This window comes from Bos mutus, chromosome 14 (assembly GCF_027580195.1).
Source record: "Bos mutus isolate GX-2022 chromosome 14, NWIPB_WYAK_1.1, whole genome shotgun sequence".
In the NCBI taxonomy this organism is placed as follows: Eukaryota; Metazoa; Chordata; class Mammalia; order Artiodactyla; family Bovidae; genus Bos; species Bos mutus.
Genome location: NC_091630.1, coordinates 55,039,509 through 55,065,830, shown reverse-complemented (window position 1 = coordinate 55,065,830; position 26,322 = coordinate 55,039,509). Strand labels below are relative to the sequence as shown.

General features: G+C 40.1%; 1 protein-coding gene across 6 annotated transcripts in view; it reads right to left on the bottom strand.

The window, feature by feature from the left end:
* The window catches only part of ASPH (aspartate beta-hydroxylase), a 187,319-nt gene that overhangs the window by 69,267 nt on the left and 91,730 nt on the right, over positions 1-26,322 (bottom strand). For all 6 annotated transcript variants that reach the window (XM_070382346.1, XM_070382345.1, XM_070382351.1 and 3 more), the window contains one exon: positions 24,271-24,312. In XM_070382346.1, coding sequence (XP_070238447.1) covers positions 24,271-24,312 — 42 coding nt within the window. The remainder of the gene's footprint in view (positions 1-24,270; positions 24,313-26,322) is intronic.

Genomic DNA, 26,322 nt, shown 5'->3' with positions numbered 1-26,322 from the left:
GGATCAGTAGGTGCCCAATATTCTACCGGGGTAGAGTAGAGACACAGCAATATACATGAATGTTCTTATAATGGGAACCTGGGCTTTTCCAGAATTTCCTGACAGTAGAGATCATCCTCAGGGACCCCAGACATGGACTTGCCTTCCCCCCAAATCCAGAAATGTAGCCTTAGTGACACAGAGCCTGCTTTCAGAGCAAGAAGAGCCCTGAAATGCATGTTTGGGGTGTTTCAGTTTTGAAGAGAGAAAATTCCATCCCATCTCTAAGAGGTGCACAGCTAGAATGAGCCTTTGGAAACCATGTGAGGCAAAACGCGGACAGCTGTAGCCCCACTCCACCCAGATGGGGGATGTGGGTTGGTTCCCACGCTGATGGCCAAAGTGTCTGCTCGGCCGGGAGCTGCCATCTGCTTTTGATACAGTATTGTCCTGCTGATTAAGGCCCTTGATTTAATGTCACTCTGAAAAAGAGAGAGGGTAAGAGGTTCTCCCACCAACTCAAGACCCATCTGAAATGCTGCATTTGGTCAAGAAAAACACATCCATCCTGAAATAACTCTATAATTGTTGTTTCCTAGAACCTTTACTGCCTTTCACAAATTGACTCCTGGTGGTGGTTTAGTTGCTAAGTCTTGTCCAACTCAATGGACTGTAGCCCTCAAGGCTCCTTTGTCCATGGGATTCTCCAGGCAAGAATACTGGAGTGAACTGCCATTCCCTTCTCTAGGGGATCTTCCTGACCCAGGGATCAAACTTGAGTCTCCTGCATTGGCAGGCAGATTCTTTACTACTGAGCCAGCAGGGAAGCCACACATTGACTCCTAGTCACTCTGTTTTCACCTCCTCTTTCTCTACCTGGAAAGCAGATTATATTCCTTTTACACAGACTATCAAATTTCACATAAACTTCTGATACTTCCAAGATTTTTCTCATGGTTTTTTGATGGTTTGAGCTGGAAAACCCTTCCTTCTACTCCCAAAGAATACTCTGCTTCAACTTTGGGGACCCGGTTTAAATGCTATTTCCTCTATCAAGTCATCTAAAAATATCTTCATAAAACACACACACATATACACCCTTTCTCTTCTGTGCTCATATAACACTTTGTTTCTGTAAATAGTAAAGTTTCAGGCTGTGTTTAAGTTGGCCATATGGTTATGTATAATGTACACTCACTTCCCCACACCACCCCCACCCAGCTGGATTGTTTATTTCTGTAAGGAAAGAACTGTGTCTTCCTCATAATTTATTTCCAGCACAGCACATGGCCAGTCCCACAAAAAGTCTTCAACAAACGTTTCTGAACAGATATAAATACACACACGTATGAATAAATCAAGATAGTCCATGAAATCTTGCCATTGGTGACAATATAGATGGACCTACAGGATATAACCTTAAGTGAAATAAGTCAGACACAGAAGGATAAATACTGTATGATTTCCCTTATAGGTGGAATCTAAAAAATGAAACAAATGAACAAACAAAATAAGACAGAAACAGAGTCATAGATACAGAGAACAAACTGGTGGTTGACAGAGGGGCAAAGGTTGGGAAGATGGGTGAAAAAGGGAGAGAAGAGTAAGACACCAAACTTCCATCTCTGAAATAAATTAGTAACACGGATGGCATGTCACATAGGGTATTCATCAATAGTATTGTAACAACTTGGTATGGCATATTACATAGGGAATACAATCAATAATATTATAACAACTTGGTACGATGACAGGTGGTAACTAGATTTGGTGATCATTTCATCATGTATAAAAAATACCAAATTACTATGGTGCACACCTGAATGCAATTTATATGTTAACTATATAGCTCAATAAAAAAGGATATTCCAGAAGTGGATAGGATAATGTCAATTTGTAACTTGGGCATATTGGCTATTTCCTGCATTGCAGGTGGATACTTTACCACTGAGCCACTGGGGAAGCCTCATATTGGCTTTTTAAAAGCCAATCAGAAAATTCCAAGCACCCAACATGGAGAATGGGCTTCCCTGGTGGCTCAGTGGTAAAGAATCTGCCTGCAATGCAGGAGCTGCAGGTTAGATCCCTGGGTTGGGAAGATGCCCTGGAGGAGGGCATGGCAACCCACTCCAGTATTCTTGCCTGAAGAATCCCATGGACAGAGGAGCCTGGCAGGCTCCAGTCCATAGGGTCACAAAGAGTCGGATACAACTGAAGCAACTTAGAACACACAAGATGGAGAATAAATTCAGAATAAAAGTACCTGGCTTTATAAAGAGTTCAAAAAGTGTCAAAAAACAGCTAAAGAGGGGATGCAGAAGGAAGGTATGAGACAGACACAATGTATGTGCAAGACAAACCCCACTGCAGATTTTATAGAGAATACCAATATTTATTTTAGTTTTTCCATATATTTAGAATTTAGAACATAATGGCAGAGTACTAGACACAACTAACTAGTAAGCTCTTGGACTGAAAAGTTCAGCTGATTTTAGTAGAACATACAAACTTCACTAAGCAGCCTGCTTTTATGTTCTGAGTCACTGCTTAATGCCTTGTCAAATTACTTGCTAATAATGGTAGTTGAGATTCATGGATCACTTACTCTGCTAGACACGGGCAACTAACCCAGGCTGTACAAACTGTCAACAGTAGGAGCCAAGACTGGAGTCTGGGGTTGTCTTGATTCCACTTGTCTATGCTTTTGACTCTTTTGTTGTCAACCTGGCATCTAACCCCAAAGTTAAGAAACCAGGGTGTTCAGCATGCTTGGAGAGTGATGACAGAGTGGAATAAAGTACTAGTGTAAGTTATTATGTTGTGTAAGGAAGTAGCTGAATTTTGTACTATTTGTCTCAGAGGATAAAGGCCGTGAAATAATCACAGTGATTTTCCTTCATCTTGTGTCTCAAAGACCGAGCATGTTCACATTACTCAGAGAACACCTGGCCAAGCAGGAAGGGCATGGGGAATGGAGTCTGGAGGCCAGGGTGTGAGCCTCAGTTCTGCCTTTTTTAGACAGCTTGCTTGGTCTCAATTTCCTGAAATGGGAATAACATCTAACTCCCCTACCTACCAACCAATCAGTTCAGTTCAGTTCAGTTCAGTCGCTCAGTCGTGTCCGACTCTTTGTGACCCCATGAATCGCAGCACACCAGGCCTCCCTGTCCATCACCAACTCCCAGAGTTCACTCAGACTCACGTCCATCGAGTCAGTGATGCCGTCCAGCCATCTTATCCTCTGTTGTCCCCTTCTCCTCCTGCCCCCAATCCCTCCCAGCATCAGAGTCTTTTCCAATGAGTCAACTCTTCGCATGAGGTGGCCAAAGTACCAACCATAAAGGAACATAAAATATCATAAATGTTCCTCATGGCTCCCATCTACAATACCCTTTTTCATTTCCTCTAAAATACTGCTCTTTAATTAAATGGGAGATTTGTAGGACCTACCTTATTAGAAACATGTTTGAGGAATTAATTTTTTTAAGATACAAGATTTGCTCTACAGTCAAACATTTCCTTGTCAGAGATTTTGGGCAAGTAATAATTTTGCCTGAAAAAATTAAGTGTGTATTTCCTGGGTCAACAAAGGACAAAGTAATTATAGCTCAACTATACTTTCTTTGGCTTCCCGGGTGGCCCTGTGGTAAAGAATCCACCTGCCAATGCAGGAGATGCAGCTTCAATCCCTGGGTTGGGAAGATTCCCTGGGGGAGGAAATGGCAACCCACTCCAGTATTCTTGCCTGGGAAAATCAATGGACAGAGGTGCCTGGCGGGCTACAGTCCACAAAGAGTTGGACATGACTCAGCGACTAAACAACAACAAATACTTGCCTTGCTTCCTAAAGTCTACGATGTGTTTTCAAGTAGGACTACATAAAATATATAGGTATCCAAAGGTAGAATTGAATGAAAAATAATCTAAAATGCAAAATGATTTACGGGAAGGAGAACTAAACTCAAAATAAGACATTGAAGAAGAATGTGTTCTTTATCTGAGATGCAGCTCGAAGCTGAAATAATCATGTAATGCTTTATTGCAGTATTATTCATGTTAATTAGTTAAACCAAGACAGACTCCATAGCACATTTTAATCTTCTTATGTTATAATTGGGAGTTAATTTTGCTTTTCTCTCAAAAGTCAATGATGGATTTCCATATAAAAAGAGAAACCTCTAGTCTAAATTTGTCTGGCAGTGAGGAAATCTATAAATTAAGGCACATGACACAAAAGAAGACAATAGAGCAAAGCATTCAAGAACTCAAGAATTCAGCAAAGCATCAAGAATTCAAAAATCGAGGAATTTTGATGAAATTCCTCCTGCTGGGTACAGGGAACGCAAGCCCATATCTACCAGTGTCCCTCCCAGACACCTGCAGGGGATGAAGGTGGGACCCTCAGTTTTTTTCTCTTTCACTTAAAAATGGGAATTGTGCGAGGTATTCTATTGCTAGGCTTCACACTGGGGTCTGAAATAAATCTGCTTTCATATCAAGAGGGGGTCATGTTACTCGCTGTTGAGAAACTCAATCAGCAGACAGCCGTGGAAGTGTTTCTGAAGGGAGTCTTTGTATCATCACTCTGAAAAAGGAAAATTACTGTGTTTGATCCAAAAAGAACCTTATCTGAGCGCACTTCCTCTAATGTGCTCTATCTACCTTGTAGGTGCATAGTACAGGGAGAAGATGTAAATCTTGGCAGCTCAGGGCAGAGGGTCTTACCTGCTAGCCTAGAAGGAAGGTGGGCCCTTCCTTTGCCTCCTATGTGCTGTGCTTCGTCGTTCAGTCATGTCCCGACTCTGCTATCCCATGGACTATAGCCCACCAGGCTCCTCTATCCATGGGATTTCCCAGGCAAGAATACTGGAGTGAGTTGTCATGCCCTCCTCCAGAGGATCTTCCCAATCCAGGGATCAAACCCAGGTCTCCCGGATTGCAGGCAGATCCTCTACTGTCTGAACCACCAGGGAAGCCCAAGATTAAGAAATAATAGGCTTCTGTTCTCCTAAGAATTAAACATCAACTACATGCCAGCAGGAGTTCAATATTCAAAGCTCAAACCAAACAGTTAACATAAATGTTTTTCAGCTGACAGACACTAATACAACACATAAACACATAAAGGGCAGTTGTTTTCAGTCTGCCTCTTGTATTGAAATAATGTGGGATTCAGCTGGGAGCAGTCAATGGCTCCAGAAAGTATTCTGGCTTATTAAATAGAGTCTGTTGTCTCCCCATAGGGTTATTTTAATAAGTCATACATCCCTCCCCTTCTAGAGTAATCATCCTTTAACAGATGTGACCCCATATGTTAGAGATTTCAGAGATGCTAAATGATGTGTGTTCTATACTTATCAGAGATTCTTTCAGTGTCAAGGTGGTCCATGGGCTTACCAACAGCTGCTTCAGACATTAAGATGGGAGGGGAGCTTGTGGAAAATGGATACATGTATAGTGTGGCTGGGTACCTTTGTGTCCACCTGAAATGACCACAACGTTGTTAATCAGCTATACTACAATAAAACATAAAATAAAAAGTTAGGACTTTCTCGGTGGTATAGTGGATAAAAATCTGCCTGCCAATGCAAGGACGTGGGTTCGATCCCTGGTCTAGGAAGATTCCACATGCCACGGAGTAACTATGCCTGTGAGCCACAACTACTGAGCCTGTGCTCTGGAGCCCCTGTTCTGCAACAAGAGAAGCCATCACAATGAGAAGCCTGTGCACCACACACACACACACACAAAAGCAGCCCCTGCTCAGAGCGACTAGAAAAAGTCCATGTGTTGCAAAAATAAATAAAGAAATATAAAATAAAATAAAAAGTTAAAAAAACTGACAGAGCTATAAAAAGAAAAGTCTCCAAATCCATCACAGATCTTGATACTGCTCATTCAACAATTGACTAAAAAAGTAGAGAGAACATCAGCAAGAATAAAGAAGATCTGAAAAACAGTATAAACCAAGTTGACCTAACTGATATTTCTACAACATTTTCCCCAACAACAGCAAAATACATATCTTTGCAAGTGCACACAGAATATTTTCCAAGCGTCTACCTTAAATTAAAAAATAGAACAAATTAAACCTAAAGCAGTAGAAGAAAGGAAACAATAAACAATAAAATCAACAGCTCAGAAGGCAAAAAATAAAAATAATAAGATCGATAAAATTAAAGTTGGTTTTGACAGAAGATAAGTAAACTGATAAAAAACCCCAGCCAGATTGATCAGGAAAGAGAGAAGAAATAACCAAAATCAGGAATCAGTCTGGTGGTATCACTACAGATTCTACAGTTATTAAAAGGATAATAAGAGAGTATTACAAATAATGTTACACCAATGAATTCAACAAATTAGGTGAAATAAAACCAACTCCTTAAAACAATTATCCTTCAACTAAAAATAATTAAAAGAAACAAGTCTTGAAAGACACAAGCTACTAAGGGTAACTCAAGAAGAAATAAATAACTTGAATAACTTACATCAGTTAAAGAGATTGGATTTGTAACTAAAAACCTTGCCACAAAGAAAACTCTAGGCCCAGTATTTCACAGGTGAATTCCACCAAACATTTAAGGAAGAATTAATACATCATAATACCTTAATTCTCAGAGAAGAGGGATTGTTACCCAACTCATTCTGCAAGGTCAACCTTACTATGAAACCCAAACCAGGAAAGACATCACATGAGGAAAAAACTATGAACTAATTTGCTTCTTTACATAGATGTAAAATATTTCTAAAACTTTTAGCAAAGTAAATCCAATAACATAGACAAAGGATAGTGCACTATGAGATTTATCTTGGAAGTGTACACAGTTGGTTTAATATTTGAAAATCAATGTAATTTATAATATTAATACACTAAAAATTAAAAACCATATGATTGTCTTTTTAGGCACAGAAACAGTCTTTGAATCTAAAACCCAGTCCAAATCAAAGCTCTCAGTAATGTAGAAACAGAGGGAACTCTCTCAAGCTGATAAAGAGCATCAGTGGAAAATTTCCAGCTAACATCATAGTTAATGGTGAAAGGCTGATTTTTTTCCCCCCTAAGATCAAGAACAAGACAAAGATGTCTACTCTCATAACTTCAGTTTGAAATTCTGCTAGAGGTTCTAGTCACTGAATCAGGCAAGATAAAGAAAGAAAAGGCATCCTGATTGAAAACAAAGAAGTAAAACCATCCTTATTTAGAGGTACATAAAGATCTTTCTAGAAATCTGACAAGTACTAGGGAAAAAAAAAAACAAAACTACTGGAATATAGAGGTCAGTCTAACAAGGTTCCCGGATACAAGTTCATTATTAAAAAAAAAAAATCAATTTTCTTCCTTTATACCAGTAACGAACAAGAGAAAACAAATTATAAATTAATACTACTTACAACTGCATTCAAAAATATAATATTCTTAGGAATAAATCTGACAAGAGTTGTCAAAGATCTATACAAGAAAACTTATAAAAACAATGCTGAGAGAAATGTTAAAAGAGCTTAAATAGAAAGAGATACCAAATTCAGAGGCCAGAAGACTCAACACAGTAAAGATGTCAAAGTGAAAGTGTTAGTCGCTCAGTCTTGTCTGATTCTTTGCGACCCCATGGACTATAGCCCACCAGGTTCCTGTGTCCATGGAATTCTCCAGGCAAGAGCACTGGAGTGGGTAACCATTTCCTTCTCCAGGGGATCTTCCCAACCCAGGGATCAAACCAGGTCTCCTGCATTGCAGGCAGATTCTTTACTGTCTGAGGCATCAGAGATGTCAACTCCAGCAGGCTTTTTTATTTGGTAGAGACTGACAAACTAATTTTAAAATTCATATGAAAATACAAACAACTTCTGCTATAATCAAAACAATTGTGAAAAAGAAGTTTGAAATTCTATGATTTCAAGACTTCCTATAAAGCTAGATTAATCAAGACAGTGGTATAGACACAGATAAACAGATCAATGAGACTAAGAGTTCAGATACAGAACAATAAATATCAGGACATTTTCAGTGGAAGTGCAAAGGCAATTCAGTTGAAAAAAAATCTTTTCAGCAAATTCTAATGGAGTAATTGAACCTGAAAATCTGCTCTGATCTAAATTTCTCCTCTGTATTTTAAGCATTCTTAACTCCAGTACTTTGGCCACCTCATGCGAAGAGTTGACTCATTGGAAAAGACTGATGCTGGGAGGGATTCAGGGCAGGAGGAGAAGGGGACGACAGAGGATGAGATGGCTGGATGGCATCACTGACTCGATGGACGTTGAGTCTGAGTGAACTCGGGAGTTGGTGATGGACAGGGAGGCCTGGCATGCTGCGATTCCTGGGGTCACCAAGAGTCGGACACGACTGAGCGACTGAACTATGAACTATTTCAATTTTGATTTTATTATTTTTTTAAGTCTTTGTTAAATTTGTTACAATATTGCTTCTCTATTTTAGGTTTTGGCTTTTTGGTTGCATAAATATGTAGGATCTTAGTTCTGTGACCAAGGATTGAATCTGCACCCCTTACATTGAAAGGCAAAGTCTTAACCATTGTATCACCAGGGACTGCATTTATTTGATCATTTTGGTTTCTTTAGAGGAATGGGTACATCAATTTTCAAACCATTTGACAAACATTTATGAAGTACCTCACAAGGTATTATGCTGGCTCATGTAGGGGACACAAAAATGAACTGGGTATAATCCTGCTATAGATTGAAAGTTTTTGTCCCCCTAAAACTCATATGTTGGAATCCTAATTGCCCAGGTAATCGTGTTAGGAGGTGGGGCCTCCTAACTGGGTTGTGAAAGCTCCATTCACGAGTAGGGTTAGAGCTTCGTAAAAGACTCCAGGGTTTTTTCCCTATCTAGTAAGGACACAGCAAGAAGGTGCCATCTACAAACCAGACTTCTTACCAGACACTAAATCTGTAGCTGCTTTGATTTTAGACTCCCCAGCCTCCATGAGAAATAAGTTTCTGTTAAACTACCTGGTTTTAGCTCACTGGTAAAGAATCTGCCTGTAATGCAGGAGACCCTGGTTAGATTTCTAGGTTGGGAAGATCCACTGGAGAAGGGAGAGGCTACCCACTCTAGTATTCTGGCCTGTACAGAATTCCATGTACTGTATAGCCCATGGGGTCACAAAGAGTCAGACATTTTCACCTGGTTTACGGTATTTTTGTTACAGCGGCTTGAAAAGACTAAGACAAATATCTATCCTCAAATAATGGACATCAGAAAATAAAAACAAAGGATAGTAAATTAATGACTAGAACAGAATGCTGAAAATTATTAGGCAATGGAGAAGGCAATGGCACCCCACTCCAGAACTCTTGCCTGGAAAATCCCATGGACAGAGGAGCCTGGTAGACTGCAGTCCATGGGGTCACTAAGAGTCAGACACGACTGAGCGATTTCACTTTCACTTTTCACTTTCATGCGTTGGAGAAGGAAATGGCAACCCACTCCAGTGTTCTTGCCTGGAGAATCCCAGGGACGGGAGAGCCTGGTGGGCTGCCGTCTATGGGGTCGCACAGAGTTGGACACGACTGAAGCAACTTAGCAGCAGCAGCAGCAGCAAGGATTATAAAATACTTTGGGAACAAAAAGTAGCATGGCATTACTTCTAATAGGAATATCTTGAAACTAACACAGCACTGTAAATCAACTATACTTCGATTTAAAAAAAGAGAGAAATGAAAGTGATAGTAAAAGTCAGAGTAGAAGCTGTCATAGGACTAAGGGAGAAAGTTAAATTCTTGGCTAAATGAAGTGGTTACATTTCAGGAGGAAAGAAGATTTGAAAATAAAACTCTTAGAAATAATTACATTTGCAAATATCAAAGAAAAAGCTGCAACTTCTCACCAGTAAAACTTACATTCAGATAAATTTATCTTCACTTGAATAAAAGTGCATCTATTAATTTCACTGTTTCTAGATGGTTGTGCTTTTTAACAGAATGCACTACTCAGCACGCTGTCACTTAGGAGGCTGGTGACATTCTAAAATATCACAGATCACTGTCAGTATGAAAAACAGGATCTATGTTGTGATTCTTTTTATGAATAACGTGAAGTTTATTTTCATGCAATGGCACAGCCCCCTGTTTTGGGCTTTAACAGATGGCACTCTTTTTACCAGGGTTTTAAACTTGCACACTGGGAATGCAAGCTATTTATACAGTACACACTTTAGCTGATCCTATCTTTGGACATGTTTAATTAAAGAATGAGCTACCAATAGCACAATCAAGCGGACACATGGGAGAAGCAGGAACTTGCTGCCTTGCTGAATACATTATTTTACCCCAGCAATTTAAAGCACACATGGAAATTAATGGCACGATGGAGGTTTATAATAAATCCCCTAAGCATTTAGCTTTTTTAGTTAGCTGTTTTCCAAAGCAGCGTTAATAAAGCTTTAAGGCCCGAGGCAGAAGGAAAGCATAGCTTACTTTTTAATGAGATGCCACTGTAGCATTCTTCAACTAGCTCTTCAATATTCTCACACCTGAATCAGTGTGGAGATGTTCATTTTCTACATATAAATGCTTTTTAGAGGAACATCCCAGAAGAATCAGTATTCTCCTATTGCACTTAAGACATTAAATATACTGGGAGGTGGAGAGGATTAAGTTTATCTGATTGATCAAGAGCCTCTTAGAAAAGGAACATATACAAATAAACAGTATTAAACAGCATTTGGGGCTTCCCAGGTGGCTCAGTGGCAAAGAATCCACCTGCCAATGAAGGAGATGTGGGTTCGATCCCTGGGTCAGGAAGATTCCCCCTGGAGCAGGAAATGGAAACCCACTCTAGTATTCTTGTCTGGGAAAACCCATGGATAGAGGAGCCTGGTAGGCTACAGTTCGTGGGGTCACAAATGAGAAGGATATGACTTAGCAATTCCGTGTGTACATGCTAAGTTGCTTCAGTCATGTCCGACTCTTTGCAACTCTAGGGATTGTAGCCCGCCAGGCTCCTCTGTCCATGGGATTCTCCAGGCAAGAATACTGGAGTGGATTGCCCGACCCTCCTCCAGGGGATCTTCCTGACCCAGGGATTGAACCTGTGTCTCTTAACATCTACTTGCACAGGCAGGTGGGTTCTTTATCACTAGCGCCATCTGGGAAGCCAGACTTAGCAACTAAACAACACCAAATAGCATCTGGATTTGCAGGTCCCAAATTATTTATTTATTTATTTATATTTAAAAGATATTTTATTATACGGACCATTTTTATTTTTTTTACTTCAACATGTGTAAATTTATTGAATTTGAAAATATAAATGCCTATGCAAAGAAGGGTAGCATTTTTACTTTCATGAACAATTATTGCAAAGCTAATTGGAGTATAGTTGCTTTACAATATTGTGTTAATTTCTGCTATACGATAGTTAATCAACAATGCATACACACATATCCACTCTTTCTAAAATTCTATTTCCACATAGGTTATTACAGAGTATTAAGTAGAGATCCCTGTTCTATACAGTAGCTTCTTATTAGTTATTTGTTTATATATTATAATGTGTATACATCAATTCCAATCTCCCAATTTATCAGTCCCCTATCTCCAATCCACCTTGGTAACCGTAAGTTTGTTTTCTACATCTGTAACTCTGTTTTATAAATAGGTTTATGTGTACCATTTTTTAAAAAATCTTTGCTGAATTGGTTACAATATTGTTTTTATTTTTATGTTTTGGCTTTTTGACTGCCAGGCATGTGGGATCTTAGCTCACTGCCCAGGGATCAAACCCACACCTCCTGCATTGGAAGGTGAAGTCTTGACCACTGAACTGCCAGGGAAGTCCCTAGCATACCTTTAAAAAAAAAATAGTGAAAGTGTTAGTCACTCAGTCGTGTCTGACTCTTTGTGACCCCATGGATTCCAGCCCACCAGGCCCTCTGTCCATGGGATACTCCAGGCAAGAATACTGGATTGGGTTGCCACACCCTCCTCCAGGAATCTTCCCAACCCAGGGATTGAACCCAGGTCTCCTGCATTGCAGGCACATTTTTTACCACCTGAGCCACTAAGGAAGCCAAAACAGTAATAGGAGGGAAAGTAACGACAGTGCTTGCTCCTGTCTCTGCAGCAAGACCAGAGACAAAGCAATATGGTCACCTGACCTATCCCAAACTGCAGGAGGGCAGGCAGGATTATCTCTGTATTTTATATGCAGAGGAAGAAAAGCTCCAAGCAGCTAGGAGACTTGTTCAAGATCAAAGAACAAATAAGAAGCTCATGATCTAACGCCAATAAGAATGGATAGAGCTGAGACTAAAACTTCTGGAAAAGGACCCCTTTCGCTGAAGTGCAACAATTTTCTAGTTCTGATGAAGTGACTTCACACTAGTAAGAGAAATTTAAATACACAGAAGGGAAATGTGGATGGTAAGAAAGAAACAAAATGGTAACTCCTTTAAAGACAGATGCAGACTGAATTGGGCTTCCCAGGTAAAGAATCCACCTGCTAATGCAGGAGATGCAGGCTCGACCCCTGAGTCAGAAAGACCCCCTGGAGAAGGAAATGGCAGCCCACTCCATTATTCTTGCCTGGAAAAGCCCATGGATAGAGAAGCCTGGAGGGCTACAGTATATGCGGTTGCAAAAGAGCTGGACATGACTTAGCGACTGGACAACAAAGCAGGCTGAAAAATACTCATAGCTGCCAATTTCCTGTAATGTCACGATGGGCTTCAACCTCCAAAAACCACATTCAGACACTTACTTGAATCTAAAAACAAAACAGTTGTTGTCATTCAGTTGCTAAGTCGTGTGAGACTCTTTGAGACCCTATGGACTGTAGGCCGCCAGGCTCCTCTGTTCATGGGATTTCCCAGGCAAGAACAGTGGAGTGGGTTGCCATTTCCTCCTCCAAAGATACATTTGCCTGTTGCCTACTATCTGGCCTCCTAGTCACAACTTGCTGCTTGTGCCTAATTTTCCTGAGTGTCTGCCTGACCTTAGACTCCAGCCACTCCCATGCTGCTCTAAGCCACTGCTGTGCAGCCTCAATAACGGCAAAAGACTGTAGGATCTAAGTAGACAGAGGGAAAGTAGAAACAACATTCTAGAAAAACATGACTGACATTGTGTTAGGGATAAACAGACTGGCTTCCCAAGCAGAATGTAATCAAATCACCCAAACTGAAACAAGATTTATTTTCACTATTACTAATATTCTCTATTGTCAACACATATTCAATTTTTTAATGAAAAACATAAACATATGGCAGAATTACTGCTGTAAATGTCAGGACAATCTACCATTCTATCAGGAGAATGAAAAATGCTATAGGGAAGAGCTCTGTAATCAGACTGAGATAATTTTCAGTAATGCATTTTTCAAATGAATGTACCCTGCCAATTTGAAGTGTTGTTTAAATAAATGAATGTATTCAACTACAATAGCACTACCTTTTCACAGCACATTTTTTGAAAGCTAGCTTTGGCATATGTGGCTTATATGTCACTCTTTAATTTGCTTTGGTATACAAATAGACAATGTGTTAATACAAAAAAAAAGTGGATTATTCTGATTTGAAGACTGACTCTCATTTCCCATCAATGACAACAAAATTTAGATCCTAATGATTTTAAAATACACCAATATCTGAGTTATTTTCTTAAGAAACTTATTTTCCTCCCCTGATCATGTTGTCATAATCATTACAGAAATGAGTATTGTAAAACATTGAGTGCTCAATGGGAAACATTAGAATGTAATTTCAATGATAACATAGAATTGGCTATTATTGTCCTGGGGTGTATCTGACTGAAGAGCCAGTCTGATGGAAGCAGGTGCCTCAATTATCACCCCGACTACAATAGTTAAAAATCATGAAATGAAAAATAAAAACAAAGCAAATGTGTATTTCAACACAGCTAAAAACCTTTACTCCATTTGCTGAGACTGGTAATATATGCTGAGCTTATTGAAATCACTGAAATTGCTGTAATTAAACTTCTCCCTAAATCAGACTTGTATAAGAGTCAGAAATCTCCCATAATTAACTTATCTGGAGAAGTAATCAGACAATAACTGCTGATGTATTTTAGGAACCACTAAAACTACTGTAGCTGTTGAATGTAATAACTATAATAAATCTTTAACAGCAGTTATCTCATAACCTCTTTTCCCAGCAAAAAGGGTGGGAGGGAGATTGCTTTTTCAAAGCTCTGCTCTGAGTTGGTTTAAGATTGCTACTCTGCTCTTCTCCATTAAGGGAAAGTTACGAAGCCATAGAGATGCGGCCTGAACCGAACCCCAGTCTATGCTATCTCTGAGTGTGCTGTTGATTTGTTGTTGCTGTTGTTCAGTCGCTAAGTTGCGTCTGACTCTTTGTGACCCCACGGACTGCAGAACGCCAGGTTTCCCCGTCCTTCACTGTCGCCTGGAGTTGGCTCAGACTCATGTCCATTGGGTTCGTGATGCTCTCTAACCACCTCATGCTGTTGATATTAATAATGAAAAATAGACAGGGCTTTAGGAACTGAACCAAAGCATCTCTAATAGCTAAAGGCAGAAGACCTACCTACAATGACTGCAGAAATCAATCTTCAGAAAAAAGGAACTGCTTCTGGTGAAATCTATAAGTTTGTCGTGTTTTGCCTGAATGCATTTCTCAATACACACACAGTTTGAGTAGCAGAAAATAGATGCCCTACTGGCTTGAGGTATAACTTGAGAAAATGGAGCTACCAAAGCAACCAGAGACGTCAATGGGGAATCCCAGATGCAAAGTGAAATCCCAGAAGCAAGCCCCAAAATTTGAGTATGAATGCTGTCCAAATTTTCAGCAGACCAGTAAATTATGCACACACAGGGCACCTCTATCCCCACCCAACAGAGAGCTAGACTGAAAAACAGCAGTTAGAAACCAAAAAGCCTGAGCAGAGGCACTAATGGCTTCTCGCTGCAAGGGAGGCAGATTTTTTTTCAGGTTGAGCCCAGGAAAATTAACTGTGTACTCAGTTCAGTTCAGTTCAGTTCAGTCGCTCAGTCATGTCTGATTCTTTGCAACCCCATGAATCGCAGCACTCCAGGCCTCCCTATCCATCACCAACTCCCGGAGTTCACCCAAACTCATGTCCATCGAGTCGGTGATGCCATCCAGCCATCTCATCCTCTGTTGTCCCCTTCTCCTTCTGCCCCCAATCCCTCCCAGTATTAGAGTCTTTTCCAATGAGTCAACTGTTCGCATGAGGTGGCCAAAGTACTGGAGTTTCAGCTTTAGCATCAGTCCTTCCAATGAATAGCCAGGACTGATCTCCTTTAGAATGGACTGGCTGGATCTCCTTGCAGTCCAAGGGACTCTCAAGAGTCTTCTCCAACACCACAGTTCAAAAGCATCAATTCTTCAGTGCTCAGCTTTCTTCACAGTCCAACTCTCACATCCATACATGACCACTGGAAAAACCATAGCCTTGACTAGACGGACCTTTGTTGGCAAAGTAATGTCTCTGCTTTTCAATATGCTATCTAGGTTGGTCATAACATTCCTTTCAGGGAGTAAGTGTCTTTTAATTTCATGGCTGCAATCACCATCTGCAGTGATTTTGGAGCCCAGAAAAATAAAGTCTGACACTGTTTCCACTGTTTCCCCATCTATTTCCCATGAAGTGATGGGACCAGATGCCATGATCTTAATTTTCTGGATGTTGAGCTTTAAGCCAGCTTTTTCACTCTTCTCTTTCACTTTCATCAAGAGGCTTTTTACTAGTACTGTGTATTAGACACCAACAATTTCAGAAAAAGCAAAACAATTCCAGAATTGCTATAATATATACACAGTCTAAGCCAATTTGTATAGATTCCCACATGTAATCAAAAGGGTTCTGGAAAATACTTACAAGTAAAACCAAATGTGTTCCTAATATTCTGAGGAAGAATGACAAATGCCTTTTCCATAGAAACACAGTTACAATGAGACTTGCAAAACTGGAAACTAGGAATTGAATAGGTTTTTGTGGACTGGCGTACAAAACCTCTGAAGACCATAAAATTGCTTCTATGGAAAAATGTGTTCTGTAAGTTTTTCTATAAGTAAGTTTTTCGTGATTAGACTGGGTATGAAATTTCTCAGTTATACCATATACTTAATGGACATGAGTTTGGGTAAACTCCGGGAGTTGGTGATGGACAGTGAGGCCTGGCGTGCTGCGATTCATGGGGTCGCAAAGAGTCGGACACGACTGAGCGACTGAACTGACTGACGGATACACAGTCTGCCTGATGCTTTTGAATTGTGGTGTTGGAGAAGACTCTTAAAAGTCCCTTGAACTGCAAGGAGATCCAATCAGTCAATCCTAAAGGAAATCAATCTTGAATATTCATTGGAAGAACTGATGCTGAAGCTGAAGCTCCAATACTTTGGCCATCTGATGCAAAAAGCTGACTCACTGGAAAAACCTTGATGCTGGGAAAGAGAGAAGGCAGGAGAAGTGGGTGACAGAGGCTGAGATGGTTGGATGGCATCACCGACTCAATGGACATGAGTTTTAGCAAACTCTGGCAAATAGTGAAGGACAGGGAAGCCTAGCAGGCTGCAGTCCATGGGGTCAAAAAGTCAAACACAACTTAGCGACTGAACAACAGCAACATACACAATCCAGCTTTTGACCAAAAATTACTAGACAAGCAAAGAATAAGGACTCTCCTGACTTGTAATCAGGATTTAAAAAAAAGTAGTCAATAGCAACTGTCTTGGTGTGTGCCCAGACCATCAGGTTTATCAGAAAACATTTCATACCAGTGGTTATAAATGACAAAAAATTACAGAAAAACAAGGTGTTAATGACTGAACAGATATGAAACCTTGACAGTGAAATGGAAACTAAAAAAAAAAAAAAAAGAAGAAGCAATTGGAAATTTAAAACTGAAAAAAATAGTAGCTGGAATGAAATTTTTACTAGATGGACTCAACAGTAGATTTGAAATGGCAAAAGAATCACTGAACTTGAAAGTAGAGCAACAGAAATTACGCAATCCAAATGGAAAAAAAAAAATGACACAACTTTCAAAACCTGTAAGATAGTATCATGCAGTCCAACATGCAATTAATTGGAATACCAGAAGTAGTGGAGAGAGAAAGAAGAAAAAAATATTTGAAATAATGGCTATAAAACACTTAATTCACAAGATTTTTTTAAAATAAGGATTAAATTGAGAACCTGCGTGAAAGTAACTTGAAATGTAGTACACTGTAGACATTTAAAGTTCACTCATACTTGGATTTTCCATTTATAACCCCCCTGCCCACCACTTAGGCTATCTGCATCTCATATTATCACTATCAGATGAAGAGGCACTTAAAGTAAATGGAATTAACCACATTTTTTCATACTACAATTATTTTTTCAGTTCCTACTTTGTAATGGCTAACTGCCACTGGAGGGATGTGATAGTTAATTTTAGGTATAAAATATACCAGGCTATGATACCTAGAGAGTTTCCCAGGTGGTGCCAGTGGTAAAGAACCCGCCCGCCAATGCAGGACTTAAGAGAGATGGGTTCAATCCCAGGGTTGGGAAGATCTCCTGGAGGAGGAAATGGCATCCCACTCTAGTGTTCTTGCTTGGAGAATCCCATGGACAGAGCAGCCTGGTGGGCTACAGTCCATAGGGTTGCACAGAGTTGGACACACTTGAAGCGACTTAGCATGAACACATGCATGGTACCCTGATATTTGGTCAAATATGTCTGGATATTGCTGTGAAGGTATTTTTTCAGGTGAGAAGGTATTTTTTTCAGATGAGACTAACATTTCAATAAGTAGACTTTGAGTAAAGAAGATTATTCTCCATAATGTAGGTGGATCTCATCCAATCAGTTGAAGGCCTAAAGAAAAAGACCCCAGCCCCTCCAACAAGAACTTTGCCTCTAGAATGTCTTTGATCTTAAGTTGCAACAGCATCTCTCTTCTGAGTCTCTAGCTTGCCTGCCTTCCCTGCAGATTTCAGATCTGGTGCCTCTATAATGTCATGAGCCAATTCCTTAAAATACATCTCTGTGGCTGTTTCTCCCTCTACACACACACACACACACACACACACACACACACACACACACACATTGGTTCTCTTTCTCTGAAGAACTGGACTAACACTAGGGTGGGGGAGGTCATGGTTCCCACTCTTAAGTTGTTTTGTCTAAAAATTCAGAGGGAAACTCAAAATATGTGCTAAAAATCTGAAACACAGGTTTTCTTGGGAAAAGAGAGGAGAAGTACATCTTCTGGTCCGGGGTAGGTGATATGGGTGTAATCAGGGAAGGTTCTGGCAGAGCTCATCTCTAAGCTCAGTTCTGAGGAACATGAGTTTGTAGTTGTGAAGCAGGGAGGCAAGGAAGAGCATTTGGAACAGAGGAAAGCCATGAACAGGAGCTGGATCTCGAGATGCTTTATGTGCTGTCCTGAGGACTCTAGTGTTTAATCCCTGGGTGATACTCTCCATTTTTGCTCAAATATGTTACATACAGTTGTAAGAACCCCAGGAAAAACTTTGTAGAGATAAATGTATTTTAAAACAAGAAAACGTCTTAATTAGACTTGTTTATTGCCCTTGTCGGTTCTCTACTTTCTTTATGATCATAGAAAACTCAGAAGTATAGATATGAAGTACTGGTTGCATCAAGTTGATTTATCAGCAATAATATAGCCATCCCAGGCTTTTCTCTAAGTTACATAAAAAAAATGTCATTTGTTAGTGTAAATGTGACTTGTTTTCTACTGCCATCTGGTGTTTTGCTGGGGCACTGACTATTATTCTTTAAAACAATACAAATAGTACCCAGGAAATCCTTAAATGCATTCTTAAAGATGTTCACAAAATACAGTTTAAGCACATCCTTGATTGTAATGAATAATATAATTGGGTATTAAATGTTGGTTTAAATCAAAGGAGAATTTCAGGAAAAGACCCTGATCCAAATGCAGTTTTACCTAACACACACACACACACACACACACATACATACACAAGCAAACAAACATTCCCCTTTTGCAGGCATGAGTGTTCTGTTGTTCCTCAAATTTCTTTAAAGGCACACAAATCCTCAACTAGTAACTGACACTTGATATGTATTAAATCAGTAACATGATGCAGACTTTTTCATTCAATGAATTTGTTAACACAGTTTTTTAAGAAGCTTTGAATTATTTTTGACTCCTCTCTTTCTCTCATGCCTCGTATCCTAACCATCAGCATATCCTACAGACCTTACATAAAATATAGGCAGAATCTAAGCACTACTCACCATGTCTACCCACATCCTAATCACACCTCCCTGAGGAACTATGAATATACTTTTCCACCCCCAGAACTCACTTCTCCCATATGGCTGCATAGCTCATGCCCTTGCATCTTACATCTCCAAGCGTCACTGTCCAAGAGGCCCATCAACAGAGCAACACTCCCGACCACTGTCATTCTCTATATCTTTTTCCTGTTTTATATTCTTTTTCATATTTATTTTATTTTTTTGAAAATGACAAATCTCTCCCCACAACACACATACACTAAAATATGCTGTAAGTACTATGAGAACTGGGACTTTGTTTTTATTGAATGTTTTAGCCCCAGTGCCTAAAACAGGGCCTAGCACATAGCAGGTACTCAATATGTACTGAATAAATGAATGAATAAAAATAATTGTTTGAATTGGACATTTCATCAGGCATTTTTGCACTGCATTACATTTCAGCTCACAGTTCTATTCTGTGGGTGTGGAATATAGAATGTGTGGGAAAAGATGACATCCAGTGGGGAAAAACTGATACAGCAATTTTAGGTTAAACAGATATAAATAATATTCAATATAAGAAGCTGGTATCTCCAAAGAGGGCCTGTTTTAGAATTAGCCCTAGTCCAAACTTATGACTCTATCAAAATAAACTAAACAGGCTTCTCTAAAAGAAAAGAATTATGTGACTATTAATTGTAAGGAAAAATAACATCTTCCCCCTCTCATCTGTAGATCTCTGATAAAGAATTTGAGAGTGATAACTCAGTAGAAACTTAGCCTAATAATTCATCCTGAGACAAATTTACAATTACTGTTTTTTAAAAATCTCCATTTCTATTATTGTGAAATTAAAAGCTGGCTATTAAAACATTCCATTTTTTCACTGTGTATCCCAGAAATGGAATATTTCCCTCTCCCTCTGCCATACCAGTTAACAGCATCCTATGGGTTTCCCTGGTGGGTCAGATGGTAAAGAATTTGCCTGTAATACAGGAGACACAGGAGACCAAGGTTCGATCCCTGAGTTGGGAAGATCCCCTGGAGAAGGGAATGGCAACCCACTCCAGTATTCTTGCCTGGAGAATTTCACAGAGGGTAGCCTGGTGGGCTATAGTCCGTGGCATCACAAATAGTTGGGCACAACTGAGCGGCTAATACTTCTGCTTTTTCTCATGAATGTGGGTTAAAAAAAAAAAAAAAAAAAAGATGGAATTTCCAAACCTGACAATTTGCTCAAACAGGATTTTTAGTGAATTTGGGGTAACACTAACTCATTACATCTCTTAATCCTAAGATTCTCCCTGTATGTCACAATCAATAAAAGACTTCAATTGCCAACCTCCTTCAGTTGGTGTGGATATAAGGCCAGCTCTACATGATGGAGAGTAGAAGAGCCAATCAGGTGAAGTTGTTGCAGATTCTCTCCACAAGTTCTATGAAGAAATAGCCAGGGAGCCCACCTCCCACGCCACTGGAAAGCTGCCTAAGGGCTCAGAATCCCGGGAGGAGAAAGCGGTGCAGAGGGTACTAGAGGGAAGTACAGTGCAGAAGGAAGGAAATGCAGCCCTGGAGAGTGAGAAACGCTAAGCATAGCATCTGGAGCAGGGCTTGCACCTGTTTATATCTGCAGTAAGCCACACCCAGCACTCACCCTCCCGTCTCTACCTTTGTCAGAAAGTGCCGGGTGTACCTCCTGGAAGCAAACCAGTCGGTGTGTGAACTGGAAAGTCTCTGACCTGCACAGACACCTGCATGGGCTGGGTGTGGAGGCCCACTGCATGAACAAAGGCAGCTTGACTCCGCCATGGTCTGGCCCCTGACTTCCCCTCCAACTGCACAGCACACGCTCTGGCTTTGTTCGTGGGCTCTGGTTTCTCAGGTCCTTCCCTGCTGCCTCAGGACCTTTGCAGACTGTTTGCTATTCAGAGTGCATTTAGCCACAGTTGCCTTGAGCACGTCACTAACCCCAGAGACCTTCTGAGAGTGAGAACCCGATATGCGAGGCCTGTAAACCATCACAGACGACTTTGTTTTTACTCTGAGCAAGATGTGAAGATGGTGGAGGCATCTGAGCAACAGGGTACCACTTAGGTTTTAAAAGGGTCACCGTGGACTTCCTTCATGTCCAATGGTTAAGAATCCACCTGCCAATGCAGGCACAGGGGTTCAATCCCTGCTCTGGGAAGATTCCACATGCCTCAGAGCAACTAAGCCTACACGCCGCAACTACTGAACCCAGCCCCAGAGCCTATGTTCTGAACAAGAAAAGCCACTGCAGTGAGAAGCCCACATACCACAACTGGAGAGTAGTCCCTGCTCATTGCAACTAGAGAAAGCCCAAGACAGCAACAAAGACCCAGTGCAGGCAAAAATAAATAAACAAAAAATAAATAAAATTCTGAAAGAAAGTTTAAGGGCTTCCCAGGTAGCGCTAGTGGTAAAGAACCCTCTAGCCAATGCAGGAGACTTAAGAGATGTGGCTTCCATGCCTGGGTTGGGAAGATCCCCGGGAGAAGGGAATGGCAACTCACTCCAGTATTCTTGACTGAAGAATCCCATGGACAGGGGAACCTGGCAGGCTACAGTCTATAAGGTCGCAAAGAGTTGGACACGACTGAAGTGACTTAGCATGCAAAGAATGTTCAAAAGGGTCACCGTGGCTACTGAATTGAGAAAGAGGATAGAGACAAAGGAAGATCAGTTAGGAAGTAAGTGGAGTCATCAGGCCAGAGATGGTGGTAGAGAGAGAAGGTGGCAGGAAGAAGCTCGGAAGAGAGAATGGACAGGGTTTGCTGATGGAATGACAGGGAGGCAGGAAAGAGAGATTTGTAGGAGCAGTGTGTTTTCAGGGGAAGGTCAGGAGTTCCATTTTATACTTATTAAGTTTGATGCGATTATTAGATATCCACCAACGGCATCAGGTAGCCATCAGGTCTCCATCAGGTAGACAGGTGGACATACTTGTTGAGAGTTCAGGTAGGGACCTGGGCTACAGTTAAAGCAGTTGACTTTGGCATAAAGACATTTAAAGCCGTGAGATCAGGTGGAATCATCAAGGGAGTGTGTGTAGATGGAGAAATGCTCTGAGGACTGATTTTAGGACCTTCAACGCAGGATGGTCAGGGAAACAGGGGCAACTACCTAAGGAGGCTGGGCAACAGCAAACAGTAGAGAGAGTAAGTAAGTCATGGACTTAGTACAAGATTGGGAGGTAAGGCAGTGTGGAGAGCTTGTGTGAATAGAAGCCCAGTCATCTACATAGAAAAGGCAGCCAACAGTTTCCAACATAGAGGAGAAAACTACAGAATTCAGACATTATTTAGAAACGCGTAGGGGGAAATGTCCATTGACAGATAAATGGATAAAGAAGATGTGGTGCATGTATACAATTGAGTACTATCCAGCCTTTTTCACAGGACTCTGGATTGTTAGAAAGAAAGACATGCAAATATTTACATCTGTAAAGAAATGTAAAAGTGAAAAAAGAACATGTTTGAATAATCTTTGTACTCCCCACTCTACGTTTAGCAACCTTTGTGAACGCTGAATTAAAATGCTACTGGCTTCTTAAATTTATTGTTGAAAATGTTGTTATCAAATAACATTTGATATCACTCATATGTGGAATTTAAAATATGACACAAACGAAACTATCTATGGAACAGAAACAGACTCACAGCCACAGAGAACAGACTTGCGGTTGCCAAGGGGACGTGGGGTGGGGAAGGGATGGAGTGAGACGCTGTGGTTAGTAGATGTAAGTTTTTATAAATAGAATGGATAAACAATAAGGCACTAACTGTGTAGCACAAAGAACTATATTCAATAACCTATGATACACCATAATGGAAAAAAATATTTTTTAAAAAAGCAATGTATATGTATGTATAATTGAATTACTTTGCTGTGCAGCAGAAATGAACACATTGTAAATAAACTATATTTTAATTTAAAACTTAGATCTGTATATTACTTTAATAAAAAATTAAAAACAGTCAGAAAAAAATGCATGAGCTAAATAAATGCCTGCTGCTGCTGCTGCTGCTGCTGCTAAGTCACTTCAGTCGTGTCCGACTCTGTGCGATTCCACAGACAGCAGTCCACCAGGCTCCCCCATCCCTGGGATTATCCAGGCAAAATAAATGCCTAAGGGCTATGAAATAATGGCCAAAAGCCAGCAACTTCATACAGTCAAGTACTGTTTACCTACTGAGTAAGTAAGATCTTCGCTCTTACGTGAACTGTATCTTTTAAATGTAAACACTGCTTTTATCACTAAGAGTTAAAGCCATTTCTGAAACTCCAATAATGTTTAATCATTGATGATTTTACCATTCAAATGATACTAAAAATATAACTGCTACTCTGTGACCATCCATATAATGTTTATAAATTTAACTTTAAAAAATAGCTCCTCACTCTATGTTTAGCAACCTTTGTGAACTTTGAATTAAAATTCTACTGGTTCCTTAAATTTATTAGAGTGCCTCTATAATAAGCTCTTGGAAGGCAGAGATGATATTTTCTTTACAGATGTAAACATTTGCATGACTTTCTTTCAAACAGTTCAAAGTCCCGTGAAAAAAGAATATATTCGAATAATCTTTGTACTTAGAACAGCTGTCAACAAAGGTGACAGTAATAATTAACATTTCCTTTGTGCTTTCCCTGTGCTAGACTCTGCTTTAAGCACTTTACATATATTTTCACTTAATTACTATTGTGGGAACAACAGTCTCATGGTTTCTGGAAGTTGGTACTGTTCTTATGATTCCTATATCACAGAAGAAGAAACTGAAGCACAGAGGTTGGGTAATTCTCAAGACGTATATAGAATGAACAGCAAAACTAGCATTAGATGCTAATGTCTTTCCAGAGCTTTAGCTCTTAATGTTTATGTAGAACGTTAATGTCTGTTGATAAAACCACTGAAATAATAAACACACTGGCAATTTATTTTGACTAGTGCAGAAAATAAGATCACATTATTCACGGATAGTATAACTTCTCCTTATGTGTATTTGAAAGGCTGTTGATTTTAACAATCTCACCTTTTCCTTTTTTTCCTGGCTCATCTGCTTTCTTATTTGTTTCTGAAAGGTAAAGACAAAACAAAATAAATATTGTGAGAGTCACAATTCAAAGTCTCAAATTATAGGACTATCTTCAAATGAGTTCAATTCATAATATTTCTGGGATTAAGAGATACACACTATTATATATAAAATAGACAAACAATAAGGACCTACTGTATAGCACAGGGAACTATATTCAGTATCTTGTAATAATGTACAATAGAAAAGAATTATATATATATGATTGAGTATATACATATGACTCTATCACTTTGTGATAAGTGATAGAGTCACTGATAAGAGATACATCACTGAAACTAACGCAATATTATAAATTAATTATACTTCAATTTAAAAAATTCTGGGCTAACAATTCAATTTTCCTAAATCTTAAATTCTTTACGTATGTAATTTATTATAAAATATTAAGAATTTGAATTACTTATAAAAATCACCAAGCAGTAAGCAGGTTTTGGGTGCCAGGCTGTGTTCCTGGTCTACATAAGGGGTGATGGGGGCCATCTCCACCAATAATAAATGCCTCTGTGGGTACAAACTGAGTACAGAGAAGACTCACTCAAAGCTGATTCAATAGCTTTATTGTCTCTTAAAGCCTATACCGCTTTATAACAGGGACTGTGTGCTTTAAAGAACTGTAGCATGCCATCCTACTGAGAACACTAACCTGACTCCTCAAGGACTTCCTATATCCACAGGTGACCCACAGGGGTGCCCACACTGAGCCCAGGTGTGACACAGCACAGTTAGAGGTAGACCAGTCAATTTCAGTCCCCGTAGGTATTTACCTAGTCTTTGAGAATTTCTAGGTACACATGTGTACTGTTGAGTTGCAGTGGGGATGGGGCAGAGTTTAGTAGTCTGATGAAAAAAATTAGATTCCATTATTTCCCCAGAGTAGACGTGAGAGAGTGTGGGTACCGTGCAGGTTGGGTTCAGGGGTGCAGGCAACATCATTCAATTTCTTGATCCCTAGTTTCCCATATTCATTCATAGAAAACATTTCAATTTTTGGAGGCAAGAGGTAAATCCGAGGCTCCTGATGCAAGGAGAGGACTTTGTATCAGTCACGTGTTTCTCCTTTGAGACCCCCAGAGGAGAGGAAGCAAACCGACCCAAAGTGTGCCAGGCTTGGTGCCAAGCACAAGACACATCTTTTGCCTCCTAACATCCTCTGCAGATGGGCAAAGAAATGGCAACCCACTCCAGTATTCTTGCCCAGGAAATCCCATCGACAGAGTAGCCTGGCGGGCTACAGTCTGTGGGGTCACAAAAGTGTCAGATAGGACTGAGCAACTAAACAACCCTCTGCAGTAGTTCTGAGCTCCTTCTTCATGCAGAGGAGGAGGCTGAAGCTTGACAAGGTAGGGGTCTAAGTAATCAAGGTCAGTGGTGTATTTGACTCCAAAATAGACATTCTTTTCCCCATGCCAGTCTCTAATTTTGTTGAAAGGGAAAAAGAAGTACAGGTCTTGACTTTGCAAAGGGAGGGTTTTAAAAAGTTGGCTAGTGATCCAGTGGTCAAGGCTTCACCTACCAGTGTAGGAAGTGCGGGTTTGATCCCTGGTGGGCAGGCTAAGATCCCACATGCCTCACAGCCAAAAAACCATAAAATACACTAAACAGAATCAATACTGCAACAAATTCAATAAAGGCTTTTAAAAAATGGTCCACATCAAAAATATCTTAAAAAAAATGTTGGCTGCCACACATTTCCTGGTCAGTGCTAATCTCTGTTGAACATTCTAGAATTTCTGACCTTATTAACTGTACCCTTGTCATAAAGGGCTTCCCTGGTGGCTCAGTAAAGAATCTGCCTTCAATGCAGGAGACCGGGGTTTGATCCCTGGGTCTGGAAGATACCCTGGGGAAGGAAATGGCAACCCACTCCAGTATTCTTGCCCAGGAAATCCCATGGACAGAGGAGCCTGGTGGGCTACAGCCCATAGGGTTGAAAGAGTCAGACACGACTTAGTGACAAAACCACCACCATCATAAGGTTAGGCAGTG